The sequence below is a fragment of the Balaenoptera acutorostrata genome, chromosome 7 (assembly GCF_949987535.1).
Source record: "Balaenoptera acutorostrata chromosome 7, mBalAcu1.1, whole genome shotgun sequence".
NCBI lineage: Eukaryota > Metazoa > Chordata > Mammalia > Artiodactyla > Balaenopteridae > Balaenoptera > Balaenoptera acutorostrata.
The window spans coordinates 56,366,859-56,394,261 of NC_080070.1; the positions used below are offsets into that span (position 1 = coordinate 56,366,859).

A 27,403-nucleotide genomic window follows, 5' to 3' on the forward strand; every position below is an offset into this window, starting at 1 on the left:
CATGAAATAGAACACTCACTGCTCCGCTTCCCTTTTCTATTGGATAAATTTATTTTGCACAAGGTTTCCATTCCATTGCTACTTTTTTTTTTAATTAAAAAAAATTTATTGGAGTATAGTTGATTTACAATGTTGTGTTACTTTCAGCAAAGTGAATCAGTTATACATACAGATATATCCACTCTTTTCTAGATTCTTTCCAGGGTCCTAGGTAGCTAATGAAACAACACTGTTGCCATTGCTACCTTTTCATTGCAGACCTCAGCCCAAGATTTGATGGCATCCATTTCTCTTTCTCTTACTGCTTTTTTTATTCTATTCATATGGCAAATGTAACTCTTGATCTGCCAGTACCTTTACAACCCTTTTATCCTTCTCATAAATAATGGAGAAACTAATATTATAGTAAGAATTGCACCTTAACAAAAATAAAATGCTTTCAAATAGGTTTTTGAGTAAATCAGAAACTCGGTACCCTTGAGCCCCCATCCAAAGTATACTCCCAGCACCAGTTGTACATGTAGTTAAGCATTCAACATTGAATGAAGAGGAGAAAATGATTCTCTCTACCTGTTACGTCCTTTGAAAGTCTTGTCAAATTGTCATGGTCCTTGTTCTTATATTTAGTCACTTCCTTATGGATTTGTATCTAAGCAGGTACCTTTATATTGTTTGTATGTATTTACTCACACAAACTTTCAGGTGACTTCATTAATTTTAAATGATTTTTGTGATGGTTGACATGACCTGAGCTAATTTACTGTTGACCCATCTGTTAAAAAAGGCTTGTTTAATTAATAAGACCTGAAGAGAACAACTGTAGTTAAGGTTATTTTGTCTAATAAGTATGGTTATGTGGATGATGGTTCATCACAAATGCAATTATTGAAGCTGACATGGCCAGATTTCTATGTAGAGACAATGTCGGTAGCTACTTAATAATCAGCCTGTATAGTTTTATTTCCCTTTCTACTTTTCAAAACCTTTCCCTTGTATTATATATATTCACATAACATATGAATATACAGATATTCATATATGTGTGTATATATGAAAAAGAAAATACAAAGAGGTAGCAGAGATTGTCTTTGAAAGTTAGAGAAAGTCGAGTTGACAGGTTGAAAGATGGGTGTAAGTTTATACCCCTGAGTAGTAACATGCTGCACTGAAGACTTGGATGTCTCAACTTTTCATCTGTCACTTTCTTACTGTACTTCAGAGTTGTAGTCATTCCATATATCCAAAATGAGTAAATCTCCCTGTTTTTTCAAGTCTCATATAATTCGGTCATATTTTCTCCTTAGTCACTCAAAATGAGTAAGCTATGAGCATAATGATTGAATGCTTACCTGATACATGATTAATCATGTTCTCTCACTTTCTGAAGTTCATAAACTGAATCCAGCTGACTAATTAGCGGTCTGGATTTTTAAGATCATGGTTAAAAAGAAGAAAAAATTTTTCTTTAAATATTTGAGTATTTAAAAACGAAGAAAAAAGGAAAGGCAATCCTATGTGTTATAACCAGACCAAGCTGTTTATCTACCATGGACACAGGCCTTTAGTTTTCTAGGGTCCATTTTACTTGCATTTTTTATATAGCTACATTCTATTTTTTTAAACAAGAAAAGAATATAAATCTTAGAAAAGAGGAAAATGATAGGCAGTTACTAAGTGAACAAATATCTACAGATCTTTGACAGAAAGATTTAGGTATATGTATTTAATTTACCCAATTTACAGATATACTATTTTTTAAACTCACTTTAAGGTAACATGTTACACTAGCTAAAGTCTCTTTTATGTTCTGGGCTAGGATTTGTAAATAAGGTGCTGTTATGGAAGAGTTCCTCAGTTGGATGACTACTGATGATTTCCCATCTGCTTCAGTTGGCAGTTGCATTCATCCCTCATTTTAGGGGAAAACCCTGCAAATATTTAATTGCTTTTGAGTGTATGTTTCCCCTGAAGTCAGGGACTTTACCCTCTAACACTCACCTTGAACTTAAATGAAAATCATTTCAGAAGGCTTTCTATAAGGACTGAGAAGATTGATACACAAAGGAGAGACATTTAGGATAGCTGAGTTTGGGGATTTCTTAGTTACAGAAATTGTTCTATCAGGGAGAGCTGATGTAATCTGTCCTATATCTAGCTGTTACTTGTTTAGTCCTTGTTTGAGATAGTTGACTTCATTCATTCATGCATGCAGTATTATTGAAGCCAGAGTCCACAAAAGCCATAAAACATGGTTTCTCCCCAAAGTGGCTAAATTATGTTGTCTCACTGAGTAGAAATTAGATTTCTTGGAACTAGATTTGGTGGCCGAGCCTTAGCATTACTGAATAGCCTTTTAAGACCTTGTCAGTTTTCCTTACTTTGTACCCCTAAACCTAGCAAAACAAATTGCTCTGCAGAAAAAAGGATGCTAATGTCCTGTTTGATGTGATAAACACACATGTTATTGCTTGGAAAGCCCTGGAAGTAGCATAGTTGGATTTAACAAATTGTGTATTCAGCTTTCTTTGTCATTACAATAAAGATTTGCCACCAAATATTTTATAGTTATATATGTATATGTAACTATAATATGTAAATCCTGGAAATTTATTCATTTTTAGTGTGTTTTAATTTATATTTATAAATATATTCATTTTATAGTCTGCTTTAATCTGCTTACATCATGGAGGTATGGTTAGTAGACTTATAAGCTCAGTTAATTTACCTTTGTTGGTTAGGAATAAAAATGTATGTTTAGCTTCAAAAGAACGTTGTTGACATATTAGCTTTTGCTTCATTCAAAGCTCTACCCTAAAAAAAATGTAGGCAGGTAATGAAAATACTGGTGTCTAACAAGATCAAATATCTAATTACTTTATTGGATCAATTTTGTAGTGGACCTGGCATCAAAATCACTCTCGAGTCTACTTTTCTTTCCTTATGTCCTACTGCTTCCCTAGTTTCTACTCTCTGTACTTTAAATGTGCCTCCCCCCACCCCTTCTGCACCTCTGTTTATGATAGATCCCTCTATGTAAGTAGCTTGCCTCCCCTTTCTACATGTCCACATCCTATCCCATCTTCAAGTCCCACTCATATTATGAAACTTCCCTGGCTTCTGACAAGATACTCTCTTTGAATAAACTTCAGTTATACTCCTCTAAGCCCTCTTCTTGACTAGGCCCTGACTTTGCCTCACCTCCACCCCCACCCCCGCCCCCGTCCTTGCCAGGCTTGCATAACCCAGTTTTAGCAAGAATCCTGCTAAGTCAATTTAGAGAAAATCCCCCCATCCTTGATATCTGATGGCTCTGGCCTGTCTGCAGCAGGAATCTTGTTAGGTGAGTTTAGCAAGAATTCCCTACCTGTGATGTCTCTTCTTCGTAATTTTCCATCCACCAATGATCCCCTAACCTCCTCCTTGGCTATAAATCCCCACTTGTTCTTGTGGTATTCAGAGTTGAGCCCTGTATCTCTCTCCACTGTTGCAATAGTCTTGAATAAAATCTTACTGTTTTAACAAATGTCAGAATATTTTTTTTCTTCTTTTTCCTAATTCAGTTACTGCCTTGCTTGATATCTCCTTTACCTCCTCATATGTATGTAACATATTCTTATATGTATATAACTTATTCTTCAGCATCTGTTACAGTGCTATTAATAGATGCTTAACAAACGTTAACTATGTAATGATTGGGGAAAATGTTTAGGAATGCTCTCATCAGGCCCTTTAAGTATGAGAAGAGACTTTGACATATGGCCCTTGGGAGTAGAGATTTGTAGTCAGGACATATGAAGTTCTTTCTTCAACTACATATTTGATTATCACGGGTCTCAGTTTTTCTGAGTGTAAGATTATATATCTGGGTTCATAGAGTAAAATCTGCTAGAATGTCTATCCTGGAGATGATTTGAGTGGTTGTTCCCTGTCACTGGGTTGCAGCACGCCCAGAAGACTGAATTCCAGCCAGGCCAACTCAGAGGAACTGTGCCCCATAGGTCCTGCCGGCCATCCCCCCTCTGCACCCCCCCCCCCCCCCCACCGTGGCTCTCAGCCCCATATACTGTCTCCTCATTCAGGCCTCTATTGCTTGGCTAGCAGGGTTGCTTTCACCAATAAATCAAAATACAAGAGTTATGAGATTTTATGAAATAAAGAAGTCCTGGGGCCATTTTCCTTAAAAGGAAAGTGTGAGCTTGTTTGAACTTGAGAAAGAAAACACTAGCTTGCTGATCTGTTTGTAACATAAACTGGAGGTGGTGTGTGTGTGTGTATGTGTGTGTGTGTGTGTGTGTGTGTGTGTGTGTGTGTGTGTGCATGCATCTTTATTAGAATGGGAGAATGGGTTGAGAATGGTTTGAACTCTGAATACCCCTGCCTTAATGGCTCTCCTGGGCTGCTTTGTTTTATCCTGCTGTTCCAAACTTCACTTGATATTGTGAGGCTGTGTTTGAATGGAAAATGCAAGGTCTCTGTGGTTAACATTACTTGGCAGTGAGTATTTGGGGACTTTTCAAAGTCTCTTGGTGAATCAGTGACATGATTTTTGGTGCATCTCATTTAACTTATTTGGAGATGCTTTTTTCCTGAAAATGGAAGCTTGACCTCTCTCTTATGATGCTGAATATGTATGTCTCTACTAGAGGAAGGGGAACATTTACAACTCTGCTAGAGAAATGGAAACATCATGCTTAAAACATACCTTTGAACCAGGAAGCTTGAAATGCTATAATGTTGAGCATCGGACTTCACCCTCTTTTCTTTAATCCCAGCTCATGTAATGACTCACTGTGATTGTGGTGCTGCAGTTAGACTTTTAAAAAAGAAAATTGTGAATTATTTTTATTTTTGGGGGTAGTATAAGATATAGCATGTAAGAATTAGCCAGAAAATAATAGGTAATCCAAGATAGGAAAAATGATAATATCATCAAGAAGTATATCCATTTCTTTTCTGCTTTTTTGAAGCATTTTCTATGGGAAAAAAAAGCTACTGAAGATAAAAATCTATTTGAAGTGGCAACTTGACCTCAGAAGTAGAAAATTTGATTTCTCTAGAAATATAAAATGCAGCCTTTCCAAAGACCTCAGTAATATGTTTCCCCACACAAGTGTGCTTGAAAATGAGACTAGAGAAAAACAACACAAAAAAACTCTCCTACTTCTTCTTTTTCTTTACCTTCACACTATCCCTTAATTCCTAGTTTTCAGTGCATATGAGTGTATAGAGATGTATGTTTAGGGATATGAATTGTATGTTACAGATGAAAACTTATAGAACTAATTAATACAGGAAGCTTCAAATCTCACTATGTGTGAAAAATCAATCTCTAAAAACTTCTCATAATAAACTACATTTTACTTACTTTTTATGAAACCCTCCCATCTCATCTAATAAATACGGCTCTTCTCTAGTAATTTTAGGGGTAGTATAACCAACCACCTTTACATCTATGGGTGTCCTGGGCATCTTTTCCATGCTTTCTGCCTTTTCTTGATAAGTTAACAATTCTTCCATTCTTTGTCTTTGATAACTTTGATTAACCTTTTTTTTTTTTTAAAGAAACTTACCTTTGTTTATTATGCATTTTAGTTGTTTGATACTGTCTTATTTCTTCTTTGGCTGGTAATCTCCTCAAGGGCTGTATGTATGTGACTTTTTGCTCTCCCCAGAATGGTTCCTTGTAACTGGAGGTATTCCAGAAGAATACCGAGACGTGTACAACCCCTTGCCCTAAAACTCTGGAAGGTTAATGTATGAACATGGATGATAAAAGTCTCTCAAATGCGAACAAATATCGGACCAGATAACCACAGTACAATCCAGCTGAGTGAGGGAAGGAGAGGAAGCATCAGTAGCTCAGGAAAAGCTTAGGTTCAAGTTTACACACAAAAGATGCTATCGGGGTAGAAACAAGTGCAAATTACCTGTTTTGCTTACATCATTGCTACCAAGGAGAGTTTGCTTTAAGCACTGAAGTGCAAAGCAAACATAGGAGTGAATTAAATTATCAAATGTCTTAGGAAGTCTGACAGCACGAGGGTTTTCTAAGGAGTTCTGATTTAAGACCTGAGATGACTGTTTCACAGACTTTTAAAGAAATTGGGAGTTGAGATTATCCCATCATTGTTAGTCATCTTTGAGGAACTATGAAAAACTGGAGACATTAGCAGCCTTGAGATGTCCAAATGTTCACAGAAGAAGATGGAAATGGTGTGGCTTCCTCCCTGCATGCCTTTCTCATTTCCCCTCCTCCAGTGGAGAATTTTAGGACAGATTATCACTCAGATTATTTCTGAGTAAATCAAAATAGGAAGAAAAATAATGATCTAGGAGTTCATAAGAAAATTATGTCATACCTAAGTAACCTTAATTCCTCTTTCTGATGAGATTGTTAAGCTAGTGGACTGCAACACTGTAGATGCTGGGTATCTGCTTGTTTTTCAAACATGGGTAAATGTTCTGATTATGTTCTGGTAGGTAAGAGAGCCATAGACAGTTGAGTGATACGCTGTTTCTGGTGGTGGATTTAAAACAGGTTGGCAAGAGTGGTAGGGTTTCTAGTACCTCTATTACATGGTAAAGGGTTGACTCATTTGTTCACCATGGAGCCCTAACCGTGTGCCAGATGCAGATTTTCCAGCACAGTCCAACGGTAGAGGCAGAAGGTCAGTGCAGTGGTTTGGGACAGAGGGCCATGGAGAGGAAGGGCTGGATTAGAGAGTTTGAAAGTGAAAAGGGAAGGAGGGAGGGGGGAAAAGAGAGAGAAAGAGAAGACAATCAATGAAGCCAGGTCCCCCAAAGGTGGATGGGGTGTGTGTCAAGTGTGTGGTGTCCAAGAGCGCTGCCCTGGACCTCATCCTGTTCAGTGTTTCCATTCTACCTCAGATAAGGACACACAGAAGGATGGGCAACCAGTGCTTGTCAAAAACAAGATTGGAATTTAGACAGGAGAGGTATGAGCAGGTGGTTGCTGCTGACAAGTTGGAATCTTATTAGGAATAAATCAAACTCCTGAAATTATGTTTAGAAAGTGAATTATTAGGCCTAGGGCAAGTTAGAGTTGGTGTGATTGCGGGGCCCATGAAGAAAACTGAGGGATTTTAATTGTTGGCAAGATCCATGAGTTAATAGTGTTTTGTGCTGATCACAGCCGAATACAGGCTGAGGCCAAATGAGTACCAGTCGAGTTTCTGGAATGGGGCAGGGTAGTCTCCCAGCCCGCTCAGCACTTATCAGACCACATCTGGTAGCGTGTACACCTTGGCAAGCACATTTCAAAAGGGGTTAATCAGCCCCGACTTACCAAAAGCTTGCAACTAGGACTGTGAGGGCACTCAACATAGTTGAAAAATTTTGAATGTTTACCGAGAAAAAGGAGACTTCAGTGTTGGAGAGACCAGGCAAAGGAAGAAAGACAACGAGCAGGTGATGTTGGAACCTGAAGGCTTATTTAACACAGTGGTTCTCAACCCTGGTTACACTTTATAGTCACCCAGCATGTTTTAAAAAAATATGGATGCTAGGACCCCACACCGCACCAACTAAATCAGGGGTGGAGCCAGGCATTGGTATGTTTTAAAGCTTTCCAGTTGATTTAAAAATGTTGTCAGGGGTGAGAACCTGTACCTTGGTTTCCTGTGCAGCCACAGAGGCTGGTCCCAGCTCCAGGCCTTGCCTGATGCATGCAGAGGGCAGCCAAAACAGCAGTCCCTACTCCACCTGCTTCCAAGAGGCTGTCAGGATGGAATCTCCTCTGCTTCACACCACTGTTTACCACAGGCATGGTATAAAACGCCCTGATGGTTTATTATTTTTCAGACCCCACCCCCGTATTTCTCACTATATCTCCTACTCTGTCCCTTCCCCATGTCCTTCAGGCTCTTTTAATGTTGTCTAGATCTAGATCTAGATCTAGATCTAGAATACTGTTTTCTGATTTACAAATGCTTACGTATGTTCGACTTTCTTCCGAGTGTTTTCTTTACTTCTGCTTTAACAGAAAATTGGCTCTCTCTTGAAGTTATTGCTTCCCTTGAAGTCCTCCAAATGACTCACAAGTTTTTATGTCTAGCCTAGACTTTTATGTCTAGACTAAGATTCTCCCAAATAGGACTCTTTATTCTCTGTCTAAATCTCTTCTTCTTTAGTTTCCCTTGAGTCAGTACACGTGCCTCCATCCACGCAGAAACTAAAGTCAGGACATTTGGAGTCATCCTTTACCACTTGCCCTATGCCCAATTCAGTTTATCCTAACAGTCTCTTGATTCTGTCTTCAGAATATTGTTTTCCTTTTCCCCATTGCTCCTACCAATACCCTGGTTCTTTGTGACCACCATCTTTCCCCTGGACCACTGTAGTAGCTGCCTGACCGCCCTCCCTGCTCCCACTGTTGTGCGCCTTCAGGCTGTTCTCTACACGATAGTGAGGGAGCTGCAGACACACAATTTAATCATATTATCCCCTTTCTTAAGATTCCCCGGTGATTTTTTTTTTAAATCAGTCCTTTCTGTGGCCCTTAAGGACCTGCATGATCTGGCTCTCCTGTCCCTCTCTGCACGTCCCCCTCTCCTACCCCCTGCCGGCCAACAAGCTCCAACCACTCTTTCTTTCTTACAGTTTTGTTTAACACATTGTGTTCTCTGCCCCTGGGATTTTGTACAGGTTGTTCCATCTGCCTAGAATGTTCTTTGCTTATTCTTCTATATTTCTTGTTTCAGCTTAAATGTCACATTTTCAGAGAATCCTTCCCTGTCTAATCTAAAATACGTTCTTCTTTTTTTTTTTTTTAAATTGAAGTATAGTTGACTTAAATGTTTCGGGTGTACAGCAAAGTTATTCAGTTGTACACACATATATATATTCTTTTTCAGATTCTTTTCTATTATAGGTTATTATAAGATATTGAATATAGTTCCCTGAGTTATGCAGTAGGTCCTTGTTGTTTATCTGTTTTATACACAGTAGTGTGTGTATGTTAATCCCAACCTCCTAATTTATACCTGTCCACCCCTGCTTCCCCTTTGGAAACCATAAGTTTGTTTTCTGTGTCTGTGAGTCTATTTCTGTTTTGTAGATAAGTTCATTAGTATCATTAAAATAGGTTCTTTATCTTTTTTTATGGCATGCTGTGATTTTCCTTCATCGCATTTATCCCAATTTGTATTGGGTATGTTTTTTAATTTTTAAAGAACTTCTTATGGAGTTTTGATAAACCCCCATCAGTTTCCAACACTGACAACCTGTGTCTAATCTTGTGTCATCTGTATTCATTCCTTCCAATTATTTTGAAACAAACCCCAAACATCATATTATTTCATTGTATATTTTTTTCTTTAACAGATAAGGACTCTATTTTAAAACACCTAACCATAATGCCATTATCACATGTAAAAAATTTAACTATTTCTTTATCATCAAATATATAGTCAGTGTTAAAATAAACTTTGTTGGAATCAAGATAAAATCGGGTCCATACATTGCAATTAATTGCCATTAGTTCATCTCTCTCTTTTAATCTATGGGTTCTCCCCTCCTTTTTTTCTTGAAATTCATTTGTTGAAGAAACAAGTTCATTTCCCTATGGTTTCCTGTAGTCCGGAGTTTTCTGATTATATCCCAATGGTGTTATTTAACTTGTTCCCTTATCTCCTTGAAATAAGTAGTTAGATTTGGACGTGGCCAGATTCCAGTTGGATTGATTCCATTGAGGGGGATGAGTGCTTCCATCAGGGGGCACATAATATCTGGTAGCTTCTTTTTGTGACTTTAGCAACCATTAATGGTGATATTCAAATTCTGTCATTCCCTCTTCATTTGTTACATGCAGTGCATCTATGCAGAGAAACTTCACATATGAACTATCTGCTTACACTGAGGTACAGTGTATGCGAAAGTATATGAAAAGGGAAGGTAAATGCTTGACATATTCTCTTTAACAGTTTTTGAACTAATGAGACGGTTCCGTAGTACTCTCCAAATGTGACTCATGAGTTTCTTTTAAAGTCTCATTATAAACTTATTGATTTAAACATATTTAATTCCTTTCAATCACAAGTATTAGTTTATTGATGCTTAAATTGTCCCCTGTTTGAAGAGCGAGCGCCTCCTGTCTCCCTTTGGTGTATGTCAGCCGTCTTTGTAGTTACATGTTTTACGTCCGTCTCCTCGGTGAGACTTAAGTGCAGGGACCATGTCTGGGTTGTTTATTCTTTATCCCAAGCACAAAATCACAGTCTCTCAATTAGTATTTGTTGACTAGGAGGCAGGATATTAAAACTTAATTAAGGGCAGGGCTGTCTTGTGGAAGAGCATTTAGTTTAGTCTTTGTGGACTCAGAACTGGAATCAGAGAGTAGAAGTTACAGGAAGCAGATTTTGGCTCAACATAAAAAAGGACTAAGTAATTTGGGTATTTTAGAGGGGTTGAGTTCCACCAAAGTCTTTTGAGGAGCTACTTTGTTCCAGGGAGTGGAGGACAAAGACTATCAAGGCAGTCAGGATTTTTTTGTCTGTTCAGGAGCTTGAATGATCACTGAGGTTACTTCTACTTTTAAGGTAATACGACTCTCAAATCCTTTATTGACAGATTTTATTTTTGGAAAGGTGCAAGTTTTAAATGATTGAAATGTAATTATTATATTTTCTCCCATGAACAATATATGTTCCTCTAATTTTATGTTTCACAGTATTATGAGTTTTTACATTTAATAAAACATCATTATCAATATTTTGTCAAATGTACAAACTCATAATAATTGTTGGTTGAGCACACCCTTTTTCTCACTGCATTAAATCATTAGACATTTTGCATTATTAATCACATCCTAATAAGTAGCCATTATGCTATTCTCTTATAAATCTTCGGATTTTTTTTTTAAAGAAATTAATTTAACAGAAATGGCATTAGTCTTTTTCCTCTTCTCTCTGCATTATTTTGATAAAGATTAGGGTGAGGTGTGATTACTGACAACTTACCTTGAAATTCTAAATTTACTTTTCCAGAATAAAGTATTGCAGACAACACTTCTAGAATATTTCAGAATATCAAAGGTTAAATAGTATTGAGATGATTTCTCATTTACACCTGAATATAAATTGAATTTAGGTGGAAATAGCAAGGCCATGAATATTTAGTTGTTTTTAATTTTGGAAGTGTGTATGTGAGACAGTATAGTCAGCATTCCAACAGTGTCTTAAGAGGGAATTAATAAAAGAAGCAGTAATGGTAAAACCTTTAAAATGTTTTTAATGACTTCACCAAAAATTTATAAGTTCAGCTCAAAATATTGTCCTTGACGTACTCCGCCTTGCCATTGTCACTCCCTCAGTAGTAATTACATTTCCTTCTATTGCTTCTAAACCAATACAGTAAGGAAACAAAAGCATTGTATCTCCCTGCACTCAGTATTATTTTCTATAGCAGTTTCTCTTGAGACAAAATCATAATGGAAGACAGAGGCAGAATATATTAAATTTACCAGAGTATATTAAATTTCTTTTAGGTGTATTGCCTTAATTTCCTTTATGTCCTCTACACATAATTTCTTCTAGGTGTAAGCACATGAACACTATTTTCAAAGATGACCTAGATAATATTTGTTATTTTGTTTTATTGTACTAAGTTATCTTATGAATTTGAGGTAACTAATGTGATAGAAAACCTTTAGGCTTTCCTTTGAGTACTGTCTGTAAGGAAATTCTCTTTGTGCATCGTCTTTTGAGCCTGGCCAATTTACCCTAAGTGGGGAGTTTTCCTTTATAGGGTTCACAAAATGTTAAAGTAACAAATGCATGAAAAAATGAATAGGCTGTGCTCCTTATTCAAAACTTCTCGATCTTGCGTAACCCACACAAGATCATTTTATTATTTACAAACTTAGGGCACATAGATTTGTGGACAGAATTTCTGAAGTTGGCAGAGATTTGGATCTGTGGTTAGGACCGGTTTGAAAGCTGGATCCACTTTAGCGTGGCTTTGCCAGGACAGCTAGCCTCTCCATGTCTGTGCGTGGATAGCTCTGTGCTCGGACGTTCCGCTGGCTTTTCCTCCTGATGCAGTTGACAGCTGTTCCTGTGTGACAGACGGACTAAAGCAGTGTCACTTGTCCTTGGACCTGAAGTGAGCTTCACAGTGAGGACACGCTGGGAAAGGCAGTGGTTGGAAGAATTAGAAAATAGTAAAGAATCTCTGAAATTAAAACAGCTCCCTAGATAGCTTAGAATACCTAGACACAAACCTGGCAATATCTCCAATAGAAAGTTCTGTGGTGATATTAACACAATTGAAAGCATTTTTTTTGCTATATTATTTACCTGAATTAATGTTTCCATTGCCAATCAAGTCTTGATTACCTTCTATTCATTAGCCTTTGATTTAATTAATAAAACTTGTTAAAGAGAAATCTTCAATGTTTTCCTGTAAACAGCTCTAATTTATTGATTCAATTTGAATTTTGTAATTATTCTAAAGAACTTCAATGTTTGAAGTATGTGTTTTGAATACTTAATAAAATAGTTTAAACCACACAAGGTAGTTATTAGATACCATGTTTATTTTGTTTTTCATAGAATAATAGGTATCTTCTTTTGATATCTCTAAAAAAAATGACATTTTGTTAGAGTTCGTCACTTAGAATTTCAAGTGTTTCAGTCCGTACTAAAGTTAAAAAAATATGCCCCAAAGGTAGAACATTAGAAAATGTGTAATGTTATTTTTTCAAAAGGTACCTTTTCCAAAAGTGGAGCCAGTGACTTATGTTTTTACTAGACTTTAGAACTGAGGGATTCAGTAGTTGGTGAGTGTCTAGACTTGTAGAGAAAAACTAATTAAGAAAAGAGAGAGTCACAATGACTCTTAGGTTAGAGGCTATTTGATAATCAATATGGTTCTTAATGGGAAACCAATGAAGCAGTTAGAGAAGAGGGAAATACTGGTTACTAGTCTGGGCTCAGATTATTAAAGATAGTGAGGGTTTTGAAACATGTCTGTTGGGTGAAAAAGTTTAATTAACAAAGCAGTGTATAAATTCTAAAATCTTAAAAACTTTCTATATCTTCACGCATCATCAAAAACAAAGAGACTGAACCTTTAATTTGAAAAAAGAAAACAAATAAACATGAAAGAAGATATCGAAATCTTTTTATAAATTTTATATTTTTGAAATTATTGAAAATAATAATTTTATACTTTATCTTGAGATACTTGTAGGTATGAGGAAAGAAATATCAGTATATTAACATTATTAATATTCATTCAATAAAGTATTTTGAGAGTCTACTCTGTGCCAGACAGTTTTAGGCATTGGGCATGTAACAGTTAACAAAACAGAAAAAGAGTTTCTTTGCTCCTGGAGCTAATAGTCTAGTATAAATTTTAAGGAATTTTTTAGTTTCATATGATGTAATACATAAAATCTCAATGTCTTTAACTGCTGTGATTATCGTAACTATAAGAAATTGATAGTTGGAGGTTTTAAATCATGGAGAGTTGTGCTTCAGAATCAGGATCCCATTAACCTGGATCTTATTCTTTTATGCAGTTTATCATAGTAAATATGTTCAAAATTTTTTTCGGCACAAAAATAATGCACACTAGCCTATGAGATTGCTTAAAGGTGTTCCTTCTCTAGTTGCATTTAAAGCATGAGTGCTGGTTCAATTAAAGGCTCTTCTCCTTTCAATGTATTGCAGGGGACTCATAGCTTCATGGTCTCAGAGTGTGTTTTAAGCAGATAGCCTTCCAAAATCACAAATTCCCTGTATTCCAGAATTCAGTTCATGGTATATGCAAGCCAGCGATCTCAAGGGAAAGGGAAAAGCTTTGTGGGAAGAAGTTTGTATGTGTTTTTTATGGGTGAGGGGAGAATATTGATAAATGAAGGCAAAATTCCAAGCAGTTCCTGGAATCAGTTCCTGCCTCCTCAGGGAGCCAGTGACGAGCTCAGCTGGGCTGAGAAAGTCTGTGCAGATGTGAGTACTGACTGCATCCCAGCCCTGAGCCCTGCCAGAGGCCTCCCTTAGTCATAAAGGGCAAAATGGCCAGCGCAAGGCACACTCACCAGTTGAACCCCATGTGAGTATTAATTTTTTGCTTGCACCTGGGTACCTAGAGGATAATCAGGATTAGAAGAAAATCAAGGTGATGTACTCAGGAGAGGAGAGTTGCAGAGCAGAAAAGCGGCAAGCCTGTCCTCCCAGCTGAGAGACACAAGGGAAAATAAACATGACTCCTAGCCTTGAGGAGACGGCACATTGTGGAGTGTTATAACTGGATGTCCTTTGACTACTGTAACCAATAATATAGTTCAACAATCAGTTTGATGAGGGATGCCACTAGGATGGTTGGGCTGTGAGGATTCCCTTGACCTTTGTGCCTGTGGCAGTTTTTTTTTTTTTTTTTTTTTGATCGAAAACAGACCAATTGGATGCAGTTCTTTAAAAAGAGACATTCAAATTCTTTATTTCAGACTCAGGCACTGGATTCTCTGGGCCACACGAGCTCTCCTTTGCTGATTCCATAGCCTCTAAAGATTTTTGGTTGCAATTTAAATTGCAGTAAGAAACCATTTTTCACCTATCAGATTGGCAAAATCAATGGTTGATAACATAGTATATCCTGGTAAAGGGGAAACAGGAGCTCCTATTTTCTATAGGTTGTATAAATTGGTACAACCTGTATGTAGGATAATTTCTCAGTATCATCAGAGTTAGAGTTTAGAAATACACATTATTATCTTTTTTTTTTTTTTTGGCTGTCCACACCCTACTTTGTTTTTTTTTTTAATTTCAACATCTTTATTGGAGTATAATTGCTTTACAATGGTGTGTTAGTTTCTGCTTTATAACAAAGTGAATCAGCTATACATATACATATATCCCCATATCTCTTCCCTCTTGCATCTCCCTCCCTCCCACCCTCCCTATCCCACCCCTCTAGGGGGTCACAAAGCACCGAGCTGATCTCCCTGTGCTATGTGGCTGCTTCCCACTAGCTATCTATTTTACGTTTGGTAGTGTATATATGTCCATGCCACTCTCTCACTTCGTCCCAGCTTACCCTTCCCCCTCCCCATATCCTCAAGTCCATTCTCTAGTAGGTCTGCGTCTTTATTCCTGTCCTGCCCCTAGGTTCTTCATGATCTTTTTTTTTTTTTAGATTCCATATATATGTGTTAGCATACGGTATTTGTTTTTCTCTTTCTGACTTACTTCACTCTGTATGACAGATTCTAGGTCCATCCACATTCTACTTTTAGGAATTTGTCTTACAGATGTATTTTTACATGGATGAAATTATGTCCAAGAATAGTTATTGTATCATTGTTTTATGGCCAAAAATTGGGAACCTGCTAAATGCTTATCAATAGAAGACTGGCGTTAAATTAAGCATACTACACGCATACAAAGGAACACCCTGTGGTCTTTCAAAAGCAAGAGGCAATTTTCCATGAATTTATGAGGCAGCCACCAAAATATATCGAGTGATAAAAATAATATACACTGTACCCTGTATGCCATACTACCATTTGTGTGTGTGTGTGTGTGTGTGTGTCTGTGTGTTAAGTATATATGTTAAGCTAAGTTACCTCTCTGAGGTAAGTGGTGACCTCAGAGGGTGGGAACTGGGTGTGGCAGGGAGATTTACTTTTCATTAAATGCTTTGTGCTTCTTTTACTTATTTTAATTAAGGAAGTTTGTTGGTAAGCCTAGTCAAGGTAGAAAGTAGAGCAGTCAACTAGAAGACCAATATAGATAATCATGTCTTTATTTTATTAACAGAATAGATTGGATAAAAACTTATCTGCCTAGCGTAATCTTACTTTTAATTAGAGCTGATACACATTTAGAATGTGTCTAAAAGAAACATCTGCTTTGGATAGGTCTTGTGTAATTTTGTAAAAGTTAAGAATAGTAAAATATTCTTAACTTTTATTTTGATGATATACTGCATTATAAAACACAATCAGACTAATGTAATTTTAGGAGGCTCTAGTAAAAAAAAATAGTGAAAAAGGGAGGAATGGGTGATGCTGAGAGAGAGACAGAGAGACAGAGAAAGAAGAGGGAAGAGAGAAGGAAGAAGATTGATTGTCAGGTTTCCGTCCTTGGGGATTGAATGACTTAAGACTGAAGATGAAGACATTTCGGCAAAAGAAACAGAGGCGCTATTGGAGAAACAAAGGGAGAGTGTTATTTTGACGACTTGAGTTTTAATTAATCTGTGAATAATTGATCGAACATGGTGTTTTTGTTAAGCACTAGTTTCATTTTGGAAAGAACATAGAGTGAATCACAGAAAACTTCAGTTAAATCTTGGACTATGCAAGTGAGAATATTTAAAATGTGAATATTTAAAGTGTGAATATTTATGATGATGATACAGGATTCCCAGCCTTACTGAAATTAATCTTGTTGTGGTGGCATAATTGAGTCCTGACATTTTTCAATGCAAAAATGCATAAAATATAAATTGTAAGGAAGACAATTAGAACCATAACGGGAACATATTTTCACGGATTTGCTTCTCATCTTTTGTTTTGTTTCTCCAGGGTAAATGGGAAGTTGGTAGCCCTGAAGGTGATCAGGCTGCAAGAAGAAGAAGGTACACCTTTCACAGCTATCAGGGAAGGTAGGCATTTTCTCTTGTTATCTTTGCTTTTGTGTTTGCATGATGCCCATAGCTGTTTAACTATTATGCACCTCTGAATATGCTGCGTTTCTAAGTTACATGGTTATATTTCTAATTGGAACGTGTAAACTGAAATTTAAAAATCAGTACCTCTTATGATCATAGCAATTCATGTTAAATAAAATAAAACTATCCTGCTATATACTCAGGTGTGGAGAAAAAAACTGCTGTGCATTGATGGTGAGACTATCACTAACTGAGGAATCTTACATGTCTGATTTTGTTTGCAGAGCTCCACGCACATATTAATCTAGAGTTACTCTATATTCATGACTTTTAAGGAAAGTTCTTAAAAATGAGGGGATTATGCTATCTTATTAGTCTTTTGTATTTCTTCTTTCTTGATTTTTGTTCCTGTTCTTTAATATATTTTCTGTTGGTTTTTCTTATTGATTTATAGATGCTCTTTATATATCAGCATCATGTATGTTGTAATATTTTCTTCCATTCTGTCATTTTTCTAAAAAGTCTTTTTAACAGTTATTTGCTACATATAAATTTTAAATTTTTATGAAATGAAATTGCTCTATCTTTTGCTTTATTACTTCCTGCATAGTTTCTGTACTTCAAGAGAATAAAATACCTTCTTTTATTAGTGGGATCTTTTCAGTTCACTTTCAGAAATTTTAGTATTAATAGCTTCACCTCTACTACATTTTTAAAAGTACAAATCTTGAAATAAGACTTCAGTTTATTTTTGCATTGAAGGAACCACAGTTACTTTTCTGATGATCCACAACAAGATAAATAACAGAGATTTACTTCAATAGTATTAAGATATTGATGAACTAAATGTAGTCTGTCACTGGTCTGATTTGTTTCCCTGACCAGGGATTGAACCTGGGCCACAGCAGTGAAAGCCTGGTATTCTAACCACTAGGCCTCCAGGGAACTCCCAAGAAGTCTACTTTCTGTTTCACTTTCTCACCTTTCATTCTCCTTTTCATACCACTTCAGTTTGGTTTCTATCATTCCTGTTTAGCTAACACCAGATTTTCCAAGTAGGTAGCTTTTCTCTCTCTCTCTTGTGTTGTCTCCTTCTCTAAATACTATGGAGTTTTAGGACAGGGAAGGGGCCTTCTTTTCTCTAATCAGCACTCTTTCCCATGTGATTTTATTCATGAGTTAAATAGCAACAATAACATGATGACCTACACATGCCTCTCTTTAGCTAAGACCCTGTCTTTGTTTCCATTCTCACATATCCCTCTGCCTACCTGGCATTTCCTCTTGAATCCAGTAATAAATAAAAATGATAATATATCACTCTCAAGTGAGGTTTATTCCAGGAATAAAATACTTGTATTTGGTCTGATGGGATTGGAAACCACTGGCTGAGAGGGAGCAATGGGTTCCCACTGAGCTGTGAATTTGATTATGGTAGACCCTGAATGTTAAGGAGTAGGAGAGGGGCAAAGAGTTGCTGGGCCAAGAGAGAAGCAAAAGGAAAATGATACTGGGCAGCAGGCATGCTTCTTAGCATGTGGGGCGTGCACTAGAATTAACCAGCCTAACCTTGCTAATGGTGCCTTCCCAGATTCAAGGTTAAGAGGAAGTTCCTAATGATATTAGAGGATCCAGTTTTGACAGTCGGGTCCATCAGTGGGAAGCTCAAGGGAAGAAGCAAGTAGGGTTATATTAAAGTTTTTGATGATCTGTCTGTTCATCCTGGCTGGGTATGAGGCAAGGCCCTTGGGCACATGGTAAACCTTGAGATAAGCTTAGGAGCTGGCCCTGAGCTGCGGTTGTGTCATAGAATGCAGGGCTCTATAGGTGGCACCTGGTTCTGTGGGTTAGAGAGCCTCTGAAGACTTCTGAGCTGAGTGTATTAGGAGGATAAATCTGATATTAGGATGTGATATAGATTAGATAAGGAGGAAGCCAGAAGCTGATAAATCAGTCATTCAGAGCAGTGCAGATTTGAAATCATGAGGATTTATTAGAAAGCAGTGACGAAAAATGACGTTGTAGAGAAAGAAATGCCAGACCTAGGTGAATTATTAGTTATAGACAATTTGAGAGGGAAATATCAATGGTTTTGAGTTTGAATGAGTAAAAACAATGGTGCCAGAGAGAGAAATAGTTTTTGATTGCATGGAGAATTGCTTTTAACACTTTGCAGTTTGAAAGGGCTATTATCCAACTTAACCTTCACATTAGCCCTTTGAAGGTTCTTTTTTGGGGGGTGTAGAATTTATATTGTTTGTAGAATTCGTATGATTAATATGGAGTGGAGGCTCAGAGAGGTTAGATGACTTGTCCAAGGACTTGAATCTTGGACCTAGACTTTCTTAGATTATAAAACAGGGTCCATACTAACTTCGTGGAGTAGTTGATTAGGGTTTTACACATTGGGGTTTGAGTTCATGAGACATCTATACAAAAATGTCTTTTTGTGATGTGGAGGTGTAGCTCACAAGAAGCCAGCATAAACAGTATATATTAACATGGTCTTTAACAAGTTGAACAAGTGGTAAGATTTTTATGGGAGATAACTTTGAGTGAAAACAGAGAGCTAAGTTGCAAGACAGTGTTGCAAAGTTGGAAAGCCTCATATTAGAGTCTGGAAAGCTGGGTTTTGATCCTGACTTTGTTTTTCATCACCATGCTAGTTTGCTAGGGCTGCCATAACACACACAGTACCACAGACTGAGCGGCTCAAACAGCATCTCATGGTTCTGGAGGCTAGAAGTCCAAGGTCAAGGTGTCAGGGCCCTCCTTCTGATGGCCATGAAGGAAGGATTTGTTTCAAGCCTTTCTTGGCTAATAGATGGCTGTCTTTCCCCTGTGTCTTCACATCATCTTCTCTCTGTGCCTTTGTCCAAATTTCCTTTTCTTATAAGGACACCAGTTATATTGGATTAGGGTCCACTCTAATGACCTCACTTAATTACCTCTGAAAAGAATTCTGTTTCAAATACCATCATATCCTGAGGTGCTGGAGTTAGGACTTCAACATATGCATTTTGGGAGACACAATTCAATCTGTAACATCACCTAATGGTGTTGGGCCTCAGCAACCCTACTTGCAGAACACAGGAGTTGGTTTTTGCCTTCAGGAACCATCTACCTCTGCATTATGGTTTTGATTTCCCAAGGAGTCTTTAAACTCAGAGTTCTGAATGCTCTGGAGATGAATGGTACAAGAATTATTGAGGCCTGAAGGAACTGATCACAACAAGACATTGTATTTTCCTTTGAATAAAATATGTTACGTTTTTCCTAATAAAATCTGACTTCCGAGTGATTTTTAATGGAGATAAATGACCATATAGTAAGAAAAAGAAACTCTGGGCAGTTTTGGTTATTTATTCCTCTCTTGCCTTTCATAAGTCTTATTTTTCTGCTATTTATGTGTGGAAGCAAAACCTAGCACCATTGCTCACTCTCTTTTGCTATTACTAATACTAGAAATCCGTGCAGAGTAACTCCTCTGTGCATCTAGTGGTAGAACTTGAAATATTTAGGATGAGGGTGGTAGATGCTTGGGATATATTCAGTTTTACACTTTTTACATTGATGAGGGAGTGGCAAGGCTTGTTCAATTGAGAGGAAGCAGTTTAATTTGAGTTTGCCTTTTTTCTGCTGCTTGGTCAATTTCCTCATTCACAAAACGTCAATAGCAGGAAGATTTCAAAGTAGGAAAGCACTGTGCATAGTAAAGTAGTTTTCAAGTGGCTGCTTGCCACTTCTAACCTTACCTGGGAATTTAGATGTTAACACATAATTTCCACCTAAAGTGGAAACACTTGTAAGCAACCCTAATCTTACCTAGATTTATGTCCAAAGATGGACTTTGAATTTTATCTTATAGAGCTAGAGTGCTTAATGGCTTAATTCAGGTTCAGGTGCTTTGAAACTCGTTCTGTCTTTGATGGGAGCTTAGAGAAATTAAGTAGCTGTGCTGAGGCCAGCTTTTCTATTTTAACTTAAAATCTTTATATGATATCGTCATGGTTTTTGATGGTACTGATAAAGAGTCAGGAGATACAAGAAAGGTTTGAAAGGAAGTAGATGAAATGTCTTAGGATACAAGAAAGGTAGCAGTTACAGGAAGGGAAAGATAGTAAGTTCAATCTCAACATGTTAAGTTTGAGGTTGGACATTCATGTGGCAATTGTTCATATGGTGTGCAATACAGATAATAGGCCAGTTGTACGTAAATTGGGGACCTTACTTGGCACTTCCAAGTACATGATCTCATTTAATCTTTCAACATTGTGAGAAAGGTTGATGTTACTATCTTCGTGTTAATAATTATGAAGCTGGGATCTAAAGAAATTTTTGTCCAAAGTCACACAAATAATTATGTGGCAGGTATGGAGTTCATCTTGGGTCTTCTACCTAGTACCCTGACACATGCTAGCCATTCAGTATGTGTTGAATGAATAAGTGAATGAATGAGTGAATAAATTCCAAATCCTTACTTTTTATTCTACTATACTGCATTACTGTTGACACAGAAACCTGTACGATCAAAATTATATATAGAGACTTTCCAGCTGTTAAGAAGCAGACAGGTGAAGTTGGGAAAGCACCATACAGCAAAATTCTGAGTCTTGATGAAGACTGTGCAACTAGCTATGTGATGGTGAGCAAGTCACTTAACATATTTTGTTTTTAGTTTCTTTCTCTTTGAAATGGAGGGGTTGGATTATATGATCTTATATCTTCATGATTAAAATAATAGTACCAGCGTGGATCTTTTCCTGGATAAAGGATCTATAATTGTATCATCAGTATTCCTCATCCACACCTGCTGTAGTGTGATGCACATTATTGTGCTTAGAATATTTCTTTTAAACCTTCTAATAATAACCCTTTGTCTGTCACTGAAAAAATTAACATGAATTGCTTCAGAGCATTTAACAATTGACAAAAATTTTTTAAGTGGAAGATAAAAATCTACGAGTCTAGACTTTGATTCTAAGTAAGCTTATGTAAATTGCCAAAATTGTTATTCTTTGTAAGTCTGAGTAATTTGATGGGTGTCTGCCAATTGATATCAACAAAAAATTTGCAAGCTCTCAGATAATGTGACTTTAAAAACTATAAAATCATGTATTTTCTTTTTCATGTCTTTAATTTTAAAGGATAAAGTTTTTTTAATGAAATAACATTTCTTGTCTGCTTTAAATTTGTAAAAAATTTTATATTATATTTTGTCTTATTTTATTTGGAAATACAATTTTCAACTTATATTTGAACACATAAGTATTTTATTGGAAATATAAATTAAGCTCTGATACATTTATATTTAAAACACATTTAGAAGAACTATGTAACTAGTTCTAATTTGAAGGCATTTATAACTGGCTAAAAATCTTTATAGACTTTTTTGGTACCTGTCATGCTAATAACATTTTAAAGATGCTACCTCATTTAATTCCCACAATAATCCTGTGTTAAATGTAGATATTAGTATCTCCATATTACCGATGAGGTAATTGAGGCCTAGAGATAAGTAAATTATCCTGTGTTACACAGTTTACTAGGAAACAGCTAAGTTAGGGTTTTAACTGGGGTCTTTTAAGTGAAGAGTTTGTTTCAAAGGTGATACCTTCCTCCCTTCAAAATTTCTTGGCTAATTTTTAAAAAGTGATGGGAATCCATAATCTACATATCAACTGCTTGTCATGATAGTAATTATCATAGCTACTATCAGTTGCTTTATAAAAATACCATCCACTGGTATACCTTTGTTACTTCTCAGTATTTGAGAAACTGTTATACTGTTTTGCTGCTTAAGCTATGTTCTATCTAGTGACTTAGAAATAGTCAAAAGATGGCAAACTTTAAACAGTAATTAACTCATGACCACCGTCATTACCACCAACAGGATTTAGTGTTATTTACCTTTGAGCTCTAGTTTAAGATAAATTTCCTGAATGTTGAAAGAACATTCAAGGATGATAGTAAACAAGGAGACTTTTTTAAAAAAAATTATTTATCTATTATTTTTTAATTTTATTTTTGGCTGCATCAAGTCTTCGTTGCTGCACGCGGGCTTTCTCTAGTTGCGGCGAGCAGGGGCTACTCTTCCTTGTGGTGCGCGGGCTTCTCATTGCAGTGGCTTCTCTTGTTGCAGAGCGTGGGCTCTAGGTACGGGGGCTTCACTAGTTGTGGCACACAGGCTCAGTAGTTGTGGCTCGCGGGCTCTAGAGCACAGGCTCAGTAGCTGTGGCGCACGGGCTTAGTTGCTCCGCGGCATGTGGGATCTTCCCGGACCAGGGCTCGAACCCGTGTCCCCTGCATTGGCAGGCGGATTCTCAACCACTGCGCCACCAGGGAAGCCCAAGGAGACTTTTTAATATTCATTTAAAAAAATTGATAGGTCATGTATATTAGAAAGGAATTTGACAGTACCAGAAAGAGAGGATAGAGAAAGGAGCAAAAACATATTTGAAGAAATAATTGCCCAAACTTACTAAAGTTATTGAAAAATATGATTAATCTGTTATCCAAGAAGATAAATGAACCAAAATTAGGAGAAACATAGAGACCCATACCTAGACCCATCATTGTCCAACTGTAGGAAAACAAAGACAAAAAGAAAATCTTGAAAGCAACAGGAGTAAAATAAGTCATTACATGCAGGAGAAAAAAATATGTTTAAGATCTAATCTCCCATCCAGACCAGTGGAGGCAAGAAAGCAATGTAATGACATATTTAAAATGTTCAAAAACAAGACAAAACAACCTGTCAACCAAAAATTCTCTATCCAACAGAACTGTCCTTCAAAAATGAAGGCTAAAGACATTTTCAGATCAGCCACAAATTGGGAGAAAATATTTCCAAATAATATATCTGATAAAAGATATCTCCAAAGTTATCTCCAAAATATATAAAATAGGGCTTCCCTGGTGGTGCAGTGGTTGAGAATCCGCCTGCCAATGCAGGGGACACGGGTTCGAGCCCTGGTCTGGGAAGAACCCACATGCCACGGAGCAACTGGGCCCGTGAGCCACAACTACTGAGCCTGCGCGTCTGGAGCCTGTGCTCTGCAACGAGAGGCCGCGACAGTGAGAGGCCCGCGCACCGCGATGAAGAGCGGCCCCCGCTTGCCGCAACTAGAGAAAGCCCTCACACAGAAATGAAGATCCAACACAGCCAAAAATAAATAAATTAATTAATTAATTTAAAGAAATATATATATATATAAAATATATAAAGAGGTCCAAAACTCAATAATTAGAAAACTCCCCCAAATTTTTTAAATGGATGATTTGAATAGATATTTCACCAAAGAAGATATACCAGTGGCTGATTAGCCCATGAAATGAAGCTGAAAGTTGTTAGTCATAAAGAAAATGAAAATTAAAACCACAGTGTGATGTGACTATACACCTAATCCAATGGCTGTAATAGAAAAGACAAATAATACCAAGTATTGCAAAAATGTGGAGTAACTGGAACCCTCATACATTGCTAGTGGGAATATCAAGTGGTATACTCACTTTGGAAAACATGTTGACAGCTTTTTAATTTTTTATTTATTTTTAAAATAAATTTATTTTATTTTTGGCTGCATTGGGTCTTCATTGCTGCGAGCGGGCTTTCTCTAGTTGCGGCAAGCGGACTTCTCATTGTGGTGGCTTCTCTTGTTGCAGAACACTGGCTCTAGGTGCACGGGCTTCAGTAGTTGTGGCTCGCAGGCTCTAGAGTGCAGGCTCAGTAGTTGTGGCGCACGGGCTTACTTGCTCCACAGCATGTGGGATCTTCCCAGACCAGGGTTCGAACCCATGTCCCCTGCACTGGCAGGCGGATTCTTAACCAGTGCGCCACCAGAGAAGCCCTTGACAGCTTGTTTAAAAGTGGAATATTAGGGCTTCCCTGGTGGCGCAGTGGTTAAGAATCTGCCTGCCAATGCAGGGGACACGGGTTCGAGCCCTGGTCTGGGAAGATCCCACATGCCGCGGAGCAACTAGGCCCGCGAGCCACAGCTACTGAGCCTGCGCGTCTGGAGCCTGTGCTCCCAACAAGAGAGGCCGCGATAGTGAGAGAGGCCCGCGCACCGCGATGAAGAGTGGCCCATGAAGAGTGGCCCCCGCTTGACGCAACTAGAGAAAGCCCTCGCACAGAAACGAAGACTCAACACAGCCTAAATAAATAAATAAATAAATAAATAAAAAAAGTGGAATATTAAATTACCATATGACCCAGCATTTTCACTCCCGGAAATCTATCCAGGAGAAAGGAAAACACTTCCATACAAAGACACGTACATGAATGTTTCTAGTGTTACTATGCAGAACAGGCGAAATCAAGAAACAACCTAAATGTCCATCAACTGTTGAATTGATACACAAAATGTCAAACATTCATATAGCAATAAAAAGGAGCTACCTACTGATAATATGCTTCAACATGTTTGAACCTTGAGGGACTTCCCTGGTGGTCAAAACTTCAGTGGTTAAAACTTCACCTTCCAATGCAGGCGACACAGGTTCCATCCCTGGTCAGGAAACTAAGATCCCACATACTGCGAGGCAACTAAGCCCGTGCGCCGCAACTACTGAGCCTGCACACTCTGGAGCCCACGCCACAACTAGAGAGAAGTCCACGCACCGCAACGAAGAGCCCTCATGCCGCAACTAAGACCTGATGCAGCCAAAAATAAAAATAAATAAATAAATAAATATTTAAAAAAAAAAAAAAACCACGTTTGAACCTTGAAAACATTTATGCTCAGTTATATAAGCCTGGTTGTATATAAATAAAACTCCCCCCAGAAAAGGCAAATCTGTAAAGACAGCAGATCAGTGGTTGCTTGCCTGGGGCTGGGTTTGGAAGAGGGGACTGACTGCAAACTGTCACCACTGTCTGGTGAAACGAAATTGTCCCACTATTGGATTTCGTTTATGGTTGGACAAATCTGAGATATGGTAATGGCTGCAGAGCCCTACAGATTTACTAAAAGTCGTTTTATTCTATATTTACAGTGGGTATCTTTTATGGTTTATATTATACCTCAAATAAATGTTTTCCTAATTCTATTGAAATGTATATTTATACACTTAGCTAAAAAATAGAAGAAAATTAATGTAACACTAGTGATGATTAAATCTTTAATTATTAATTAATAAGTTAATTATTAAATTGTTAAATCTAGAAAATCTTTATTCCTCTTTATCCCAACTTCTCTAAACTCTGTTATTCTTACTATCAGAAATAAAACTTATTTTGTTGAATATAAAAACTGATACCTCCTATTCTCAAAGGTCTTAACATTGATTAGTGGAGAAAGATAAACATGCTATCAGTTGAATTATAGGATCTAATTATAAATGTCTATAGAGGGGAAAGAGTGAGAGGGAAACTGTTGATAAGTCAAAGAGCCTTTAAATTAACGATGGAAGAGGTGGTGCCTGAGTGATGTTGTTCAGACAGTCACAGGGAAGATTTTGAGGGTCTCCTATTGGTGTTACCCAGCCTCTCCTGTCATTACAAGAAACATGGGCCACTTCTACATCAGAACTTAAAAAAAAATTACTCCTACTCACGTGCCAGAAATTGTCTTCTAGTTAACAATGTTGACATCAGTGATGTTGGATGTTTCATTATTCCAGGAAGGCAGAGGGTGAGGAGTAGGCGCAGTCTCTGTGTGCTGAACTGACCTGCCCTAAGCACATGGAAGAAGGAAAGAGACAGCCTATAAAGTTGTGCTAAAGAACCTTTGAAGCCATATGTCATTGCTGTCAGTTTTTGACAAATAGCTTTAATCACAACACACTATTTGTTCAGTGAGATAAAATAACCCAATAGAAGCAAAAAAATCATTGTATAATTTATGCAGCCAAGAAGCTGATTGTAAATGGTGATCGACAGGTTGAACTTTTATGACTCCGTAGTGGAGAAGCAGCCAGAGCAGCTATATATTGGAGGAAGGAATGTCCCTTACCCTTTTCAAGCCTGAGTCCTCCCAATCCCTCCCCAACTCTGCTTTGACCATCTTTTAAGACCTTATTTAAGTCCTGTCTTTTCCCTGAAACTTTTTTGACTTTCACAGAAATAATCTTTTTCCTTTTGTGCTCTTTTTGCTTGCTCTGCTTTTGTTGTTGTTGTTTTCTCCTTTATAAACTTATCTAAACTTATCTCTTAGCACTTTCTGCATTATACTTTATGATGTGCTCAGTTGTGTTCAGTTGTAAACTATTGATAACCTCTGGGGCCTTTGTATTCTGAGGGTTGTGGTATGAAGCCAGCATTGACTAATCATGTCCCAGCTCTTTCTCTGCTGCCACCAAAATGGAACTAACCAAGAGTCCAGTTAGTGTTTTAATGGAATTTAAACAGTAATGAAAAGGACCATAGTGGTTTCTGGATTAAAAAGAAAGAGCTCTGGTGTGGACATGGAAGAGATTTGGGCTGAGCTTAAATTATAGTGTCTTAGTTGGTTTGGGCTGCTATAACAAAATACAGAGACTGCGTAGCTAATAAACAGCAGAAATTTATTGCTTACATTTCTGGAGGCTGGAAGTCCCAGATCAGGGTGGCAGGATGGTTGGGTGAAGGCTCTCTTCCAGGTCGAGACTTCTCACTGTATCCGCATGTGGTGGAATTGGCTAGAGAGCTCTGTGGGAGTTCTTTTTAAAGAACATTAATCCCAATTCCCTGGCGGTCCAGTGGTTAGGATTCTAGGCTTCCACTGCTGGGGGCACGGGTTTGATCTTTGGTGAACTAAGATCCCACGTGCCGTGTGGCACAGCCAAA

General features: G+C 37.5%; 1 protein-coding gene across 4 annotated transcripts in view; it reads left to right on the forward strand.

The window, feature by feature from the left end:
* The window catches only part of CDK14 (cyclin dependent kinase 14), a 575,870-nt gene that overhangs the window by 184,937 nt on the left and 363,530 nt on the right, over window positions 1–27,403 (forward strand). For all 4 annotated transcript variants that reach the window (XM_057550063.1, XM_007195799.3, XM_057550065.1 and 1 more), the window contains one exon: window positions 16,550–16,629. In XM_057550063.1, the coding sequence (XP_057406046.1) occupies window positions 16,550–16,629 (80 nt within the window). The remainder of the gene's footprint in view (window positions 1–16,549; window positions 16,630–27,403) is intronic.